Genomic DNA, 7,597 nt, shown 5'->3' with positions numbered 1-7,597 from the left:
TGTTTACAGGTGATTATACACTAATGAAAACATATGTAAGAATATTATATTCCATTTCTGCCAATAAATCCTCCTCAATGTTGGAGACTAACCTTTTTAGCAATCTATTATACTGAATTAATTCTGACGTGACACTCAGTCATTCCTGCCAGGCGTTTGGTCTATAAATAGTTTTGAGTTACTATGTCATTCTTGGTACAGTGCCACAATCCCAAAACACATCAACCATCAGACAAGTGGCTAAAATCAGAGCTTAGTGTATTGACTAAACATCTCCACCCTGCCTGCAAATATACTCACCTGTCTGTGTATAATTATTCTTCATCTGTGTATGACTCTTGCTTGTTTGCACAAAAGGTGTATGCCAGTGAGGTGGATTCTGAGAATATATACACAGACGTGCATCTACACAGAACGTACTGATACTGTTGTAGTTTACCGTTTGCGAGACTCTGGGTCAGGGTTGGTGTTGTCGACGGCGACGCTGCGGCCCTCTTTCAGAGCGCGCTCACATGCCGACACACAGCTTTGCCATGATCCGAGTGTATCCTGACACAAAAACGACACAAGCAAGATTGATCACAGTGTGTCAGGAAAGGCTTTAACAAAAAATTAGGCCAATTTGTATATTAACAAAAACACAGTTATCTTCATCCTGTTGGTGGTTGTCATCATTATTACAATAATACCATACTAATCCACTTATCAAATAGGAAAGCAGTGTAACATCAAGAAAAAAATGTCTTAATTTTGGCAGTTAAAGGTCCAGTGTGTAATCTTTATAATCACCTGAAATTAAGATTACCTTAGACTGAGCTGGTTTTATCTACAGAGGGATAAGCCATACGTCATGTTTTCCCTTATTTGTACACTAGCCCAGACCAGGCAAACCACTCGCTCTAGACAGGGCTTTTGGCACTTTTTGTGTCAAGTTTCACGACCACCGTAGTTTGTCCTATGTGCTTGGAAGGTGTGTATTCCAATGGTTGCAATCTGCAATTTCACCACTAGATGCCACTAAATCCTACACACTGGTCCTTTAACTATGGAGGCCCTGAGAGGCAAGTGAGAAATAAAATTCTGGTGATCAATTTCCGAAGTCTGAACTTTTTTTTTCTCTTCTGTTAATGACTTGACAGGTAAAAAGAAAGTATTTTGCTGAGATAATCTTTTTATTATTGTTCTTATTTTTTTTTTTCTTGCTTTGTAAAAAAAAAATTTTTTCCAAGTAACTTTTATTTTCACCCATGAAAAAAGATTCAAGAGTTTCATTGTCACTCTGGTTGTATAAGAACACTTATTTTGTTGGGTGGCTCCATTACAGAATAAGACATATTGAAAATATTACTGTCAAAATACATTTCTAGCCAAAAAAAAAGAAATGACAGTAATTACTTGCAAATACACAATATATGGACCTTGTTTTTACCAATTAAAAACTAACCTGGAAGAAGCATTTAGAACATAGGGGAGTGGTGCACCTCAGTCTCTTGTAGCGGAAATAAGTATTAAAGAAAAGGATTTTCTCACTTGCCTCTCAGGGCTTCCATAGTTAACATCTTGTTGTACATAAAACCAAATGTTCTTGGTGCTTTCAGCACTGGGGCAGTACTGAAGCCTTGTTGACTGAGCCCTGTTCACAAAACTCCACTCACCCTGTTGACGTACACATAACCTTTTGGAATGATGTGGGTGTGGAAGAATGTGGATTTACCCGCTGTGGAGAAGAGAGAACAAGATCAGAATGGTGGTGTTGGGCGGGGAGCTCAGAAAAGGTGATATACCGTCTATTGTGTCTTACATGCAGGGAAACCCACGGCGACAATTACTTCTATCTGGCTGGAGGTGAGAGAAGCAGACGGCGGGTCGAAAAGTTTTGCAGTGCTGTCAATCTTCCTCTAGACGTCCAGATAAAGAAACACATGAACAACAGTGCAGACCAAGCCCACAAATGTGTTCTTAAACCATTTCAGTAGAGCCAGTGTGTGCATTGTACTCACAGGGTCAAAATTAGGCAGACTGTATGGGGCGCTCTTCCAGCCGAGGAAATACTCCTCTGGGGTATGGAACTGCAACCCAATGTTCAGAGCAAACTACAAAAACAAGAAAAAAGACAGTAACTGGTACACAATGCTCATATTTCACCAGATTTGTGCTCCTTTTCCTCTTAAAGGGTATCATTAAGAAACATCGAGTTATGGTATTACGTATTAAATGACATTTAAGATGACATATAAGAACAATACTTCCCACAAATTAGCATACAAAACAAGTCACGGCAGGAGGAGGAGGAGAGTGAGGAGGAGGAATGGCACAAAGGGTTAAAATAAATAAATAAATGACCTAAATCAAAAGCAAACTCTTAGGTCTTACCAGTCGATCACTGCAGGAGAAATCCTTCTTCTTCTTCCCTGGAGCCCAATTCTCTGGCCTACCTGCAGCATCTGTGCACAGAGGTAAAGTCAATAGCTGTGTGTGTGTATGTCTGTGTGTACTCTCATAATTCTGTCTCTATGGGGATCGAATGTTCTTAAAGTAAAAGGAAGATTTATTTTATTGCATTTTGCACTATGAAGAGGTTAATTCTGGTTCATTTCTGGCTTGGGTTAGGTTTAGGTCAAGCATTAAGGATTAGGGTTTTGGGAGATATCAGGTAGTTAAGGACTGATCATGGTTAGGATTTTAGTTTATTTTTGGGTTTAAGGAAATAAGATTCAACATGGGATGGTTTTCAGAGTGTAGAGTGTAGATTGTGTGTGTGTGTGTGTGTGTGTGGCAAAACATATGCCACACCAATTCATATCCAAGTTAACTCACCTCCAACATAAAAACTCTGTGTGTGGTCAACAGTCACACCATCATTTGCCTGAGCAAGAAACACACATGCACACTTACAGTTAAAACTACAGCCACTGTTTATTGTCAAACCTGCCTGACTAATGCTGTGAGGAATGATAAAAGGGAGACTCCTATGACTCAGCTTAATTAGTATACATCTTCTTTGGTGTGGTATATGAGGTGTGGCTCTTAAAAAATATTGGGGGGGTGTGTGTGTGTGTGTTCAGGTACCTTCTCACACAAGTGATTCCACATTCCCATTACTGGTTTCCTGTAGATACCCGGACCGGTTGCTACAAACACCTGAGACACAGACCAGGAGAGGAAACAAATATTAGCCTTTTGTTCAGTAAATAGGAGAGAAAATGGGAGAATGTACAATATGACCAACCTGCACAGGTAGCTGCAGCTTGGTGAGGATATCCTCCACTTTAGACTTGAAGACTTCCGGTCTCAGTTTGCCTTTAGCGATCCCCATCTGGTTGGTAAAGAATACCACCTGCAGGAAGAGAGCGAGGGTAGATGGGGAAATCCAATGACAAACACTTCCAGAGTACATAAGATCCAATAATATTTCACTGGCTTTAATCTAGAAACTTTCACTAGATATGTTTAGCAACTGTTGCATTTAGGTTCCTCCCACCTTGTATCCTTTTCTGAGCAAGCTGGCCAGTCTTGGCTGAATCTCAGGGTACAAAATCCTGGTGATTAAACACAGTGACTGACAATTATAACAGACTGTGGAGATATAAAAAGTAATCAATACAAGCCAATGAGCTGGAAACAGAGACAGCCATTTCATTTATTATCTTAGTTTTGGAGTGCAGACATACCTCCAGTCATCTGGTGCGGTGGGAAAGACTTTGCCAGATTTGGTGGTGATGATGCAGCCATCAATGTCGAACCCAGCGATCTGGAGAGGAGGAAAAGAGGAAATGTGTGATCTCACCACATTAATAACTTCAGGGGTGGTTTTCCCTTCCTTTAACACCTCTAGAGTGTTCATAGTTTGAAACACTTGAACTTTTTTCAAGATTTCATGTATGTCAAACCTCCGGCTGGAGGGCCATTTCCAGCCCTCCATCCCCCTCCCTCCGGCCTGAGACATAATCCAGCACACAAGATTAGTATTCTTTGAATTATTTTTGTTGTTTCATATTAATTTAAACTACCCCAATACAATTAAAAAAAATATATATAGATAATAGAAAAGCTTGTTTGCCTGCCAACAACAAAGACAATATAAAATGCTGATATGTTAATTATGATGTTAGTATTTAGTTTTCAGAATATTGCACCTTCTTATAGTACTTAAATGTTGAAGTGGCCCTCCTATGAGATAACAATACCAGCAGCATCAATAAAGCCCTATACAGCACTTTTGTGTTTACGTCAAAATAAAACACATTAACAAAAGTGAAAAATGATCTGACATTGTCAGAGAAGAGCTTATCACTGCTGTTTAGAAGACCGTTTTAACTTCTCACTTCCTGTGGTTTGAGATGATGTGCAACCAAACTCAACGACAGAAATGAAATCTGCAACCACATTTATTTTCATAATTAATCTGCTGATTATTTTCTTGATTACTCGATTCATCATTTGGTATGTAAAATACCAGAAAATAGTAAAAAATGCACCAAGCATTTTTTTTAAACAATTCTCTGACCTCGACCACTAAAACAAATGAATAAATAAAGCCTTGTAAACGGCTCCCACCTTGTTGCTGCCTCTGACACCAGCAGCAGTGTAAAGCAACAGGTTGCCTATCTGCTGCCAGCTGCTCTTTAGACAGCCCTTTGAAGACGACACAGACGATGCAGAGGATGAGGGCTGGGTCGTGTTACTACTCTCTGTCATAGACTTCTCTGCCAACTCCTGCAGCTGCTTGAGCTTCTCCTCTGCCAGTCTCTCCTCCTCCTCCTCCTCCTCCTCCTTTATACGTCTATCTGAGGCCTCCTCACCTCTTCTTTGGCGCTTCACCTCGGGGTGCCCCCTATCTGGGCTCAGTCGTCTTTTCGATGACTAAATATAAAAATAAAAAATACATTTACAATTTCAGCTGTTCAATTTCAAGTTCTCTTGATGAATATGATCCTTGTTGTAACATTAAAGTAATAAGCAAATACAAAGCATGAACTAATACAGCAAACAGGTTTCAACACAATGAACAAACAGTTCCAGATGTGTTACCTTAATAGGAGAGGTAGAAAAGAAATCCTTGATACTGCGCTTGGGATTTGGACTCGACTGTGCCACTTTTTCTTTCTCGTTTCTCCCCCCCTTTGTCTTATCTGCAGCTTTTAGTCCTTTCTGTGCAGCGCTGGACGCAGCGCCCTTTGAGCTCAGGGAAAAGTGCAGTTTAAATGGATGGTTCTGGTTAACCATGTAGAGGGTGCCTCCATGGGTGAGTCTACCAGACTGGCCCCGCCCCAGCTTCTCACCATCCAGGAAACTGGGATTTGGACCCAGCTGTGGAAGAAAATAGGCCAAGAATGGACATTGGACTGCAGCACTGTTACAGTTAGTTCATAGGAGGATAACCACGGTGGGTCTAGGCAGTAAAGAGAGAAGTGCGCTGTCATCAGGTGGTCAGAAACAGATGTTTTGATTGTGTGGTGCCACATATTTCTTTCTCTTGTGTTTGTACAGTGAATGAAGCCAATGGGGGTTTTCTAGTCTGAGAGTTTCACAGTTTATAACTGAATTATAATTTATGACACTGGGCCGGGCTGCAGTGTTTGTTTTCATACCTGAGTAACAACCACATCCTGGTCTGCATAGCAAGCCACCACCTTCACTGAAAGAAACACACAGAGTACTACCATCATGTATACTCACATGCACACACGTCAATATTAATTTAGAGCTGTACGATTAGTTGACTAATCTAATAAAACAATTCTGATAAGAAACTAACTAATGCTATGTAAACATGCAAAAACAAGCAGCTTGCATGGGTCAGCTTAGGCTTTCCTAAATGGTTCACTGTTTTAAGCAGATGACTAATAGAGAAACTACATATCAGCCCTTTATCATAGAACTACTGCGGCTACTATGTGAGATCTCCAAGTTGCTTGTTTTGGTCGACCAACAGTTCAAAACCCAATATTCAATTTCTATAATACATATTCAAGAAGGCTGAAATGCAAATTCTTTCATTTGACTCAAACAATGATCCAATTATTAATATAGTTGTTGTCAATTGATTATCTGTCTGTTATCTATCTATTATGATGCCCTAAATGTGTTATTGGATCCATGTGACCCATTCATATTTCTTGCTCTGTGAGAGTTATAGGAGGTAGAAGCCTATAAGAAACAGAGGAACCCACGCTGTAGCAGTGGACCAGTCCATCAAACAAGCAGGAATGGTTGATTTTTAAATCCCACTTCGCAACTCACTCCAATAAAGTGCTTTAAGTGCTGCCAACACTGACACAAAACCACCAGGGCCTTGCATGTATACAATTACCTACGGACTTGTGAATGAATGTATTTTAATGTGTGTGCGTTTGAAACCGGAGCACGAGCCAAATAGCGTGCGTATATAATTGTGCACACTAGAAGGGTCTCGTGGGAAATTCGACAACAAAAGACCCACACGTGCAGCGTCACGACAGGCACGGTCCCTGTCTCTGTGTCGCACGTTTCCTCACCCTGGTGCCGCGAGCATTTCTTGTCGGCGACGCCGGTGTCCGGACCCCGGCCCAGAATCACCGCTCGGCCGTCCTCCAGAGAGACCCGAGCTCCAGAGGCGCCCACCAGAGTACAAGACATTTGAGCGAGACTGCCTCTCTTTGTGAACGACTCGTTTCATTAAACTATGAACCGAAACACACGAATAACGCACCGTGGCCGCGCCGTGTACTTCGACTATGTCACGGTGCTACTTTTACCACAACTTCTTTGTTGTATCTGAGCTGGTTGTTGAAGTAAACCGAACAGGAGGACAGGGCTTGTTTTGCAGTGTAGCTACGGTCCACCAGACAAAATACGCTCGTCTTGAAACGTGAGCGCCTTGAAGGTTCCGCTCATGACTTCTACTTTTCCGGGTATCAACGACATACAGTACACTGTATTTTCTCTTTGTATTGTCACGGAAGGCCAAGTCTGCGTGGTAAAGTTGGTCCTTTTCATTCATTTCGTTATTGGCAATTGAACAAAAATGTTATTTATTGTACATTTGTAGGAGTTTTGAATGTTGCGCAGACTTTATTTAACGTCCCTCCTTCAATCGGACAAGAGACAAGAGTGGGGGGAAAAAACTAATATCAAAACACAAAGGAGAAACAGGACAAGATGTTAAATCCTCCATCTAACTACAACCGGGTTGGGTCTGCTCATCTTTCTGTTTTATTTACTGCCCAATGATATAAACGTCAGATGTTTGATGAATGAACTGTATCCTCATTTTCTCCATAACAGGATGACCGGGATTTCTTAGTCATGTAGGCTAGTTGGTTGCATAAAGCCTTTTCTTTATGTATTTAGGTTAGTTTATTTTAGAGGCATAATAGAAGAAGGTTAAAACATATTGCAGTAGGGCATAGGCTTCATGTTAACACTCACACATTGTTTTTCACTATTTCTGTGTCTGTGTTGATTGACAGAGTCATTGGGGTGTTGTTTACAACCGTAACATGATACATTTAAAGTTTAGAGGTGCAACCCATGAGTTTGTTGTTATTGTTGATTAATCTATTCACTTTTTAAGTTAATCTGTTTATCATTTAATGTTAAAGGAAAAAAGTGTAAA

The 7,597-nt window shown here is 40.7% G+C and overlaps 1 protein-coding gene across 3 annotated transcripts in view; it reads right to left on the bottom strand.

The window, feature by feature from the left end:
* The window catches only part of pnkp (polynucleotide kinase 3'-phosphatase), an 8,394-nt gene extending 1,570 nt beyond the window's left edge, over positions 1–6,824 (bottom strand). Inside the window, exons 1-14 of one of the 3 annotated variants that reach the window (XR_004797462.1) lie at positions 6,498–6,824; positions 5,592–5,638; positions 5,032–5,310; positions 4,558–4,863; positions 3,672–3,751; positions 3,482–3,539; positions 3,230–3,337; positions 3,070–3,141; positions 2,818–2,866; positions 2,374–2,444; positions 2,001–2,093; positions 1,830–1,898; positions 1,656–1,717; positions 440–549 (exon numbers count right to left, since the gene is read on the bottom strand). Coding sequence is in view for 2 of the 3 variants with exons in the window: in XM_035680571.1 (XP_035536464.1) it covers positions 440–549; positions 1,656–1,717; positions 1,802–1,898; positions 2,001–2,093; positions 2,374–2,444; positions 2,818–2,866; positions 3,070–3,141; positions 3,230–3,337; positions 3,482–3,539; positions 3,672–3,751; positions 4,558–4,863; positions 5,032–5,310; positions 5,592–5,638; positions 6,498–6,618 (1,553 nt within the window). In the remaining variant the exon portion in view is untranslated. Of the gene's footprint in view, positions 1–439; positions 550–1,655; positions 1,718–1,801; positions 1,899–2,000; positions 2,094–2,373; positions 2,445–2,817; positions 2,867–3,069; positions 3,142–3,229; positions 3,338–3,481; positions 3,540–3,671; positions 3,752–4,557; positions 4,864–5,031; positions 5,311–5,591; positions 5,639–6,497 lie in introns of all 3 variants that reach the window. The other 2 variants (XM_035680571.1, XM_035680572.1) reach the window with 2 other exon arrangements.
* Between the last annotated feature and the right edge of the window lie 773 nt (positions 6,825–7,597).

This window comes from Morone saxatilis, unplaced genomic scaffold (genome assembly GCF_004916995.1).
Source record: "Morone saxatilis isolate NCDOM2014 unplaced genomic scaffold, NCSU_SB_2.0 Contig8, whole genome shotgun sequence".
Classification (NCBI taxonomy): Eukaryota; Metazoa; Chordata; class Actinopteri; family Moronidae; genus Morone; species Morone saxatilis.
Note: the sequence above shows the minus strand (reverse complement) of the source record. Positions and strands in the feature narration are given on the sequence as shown.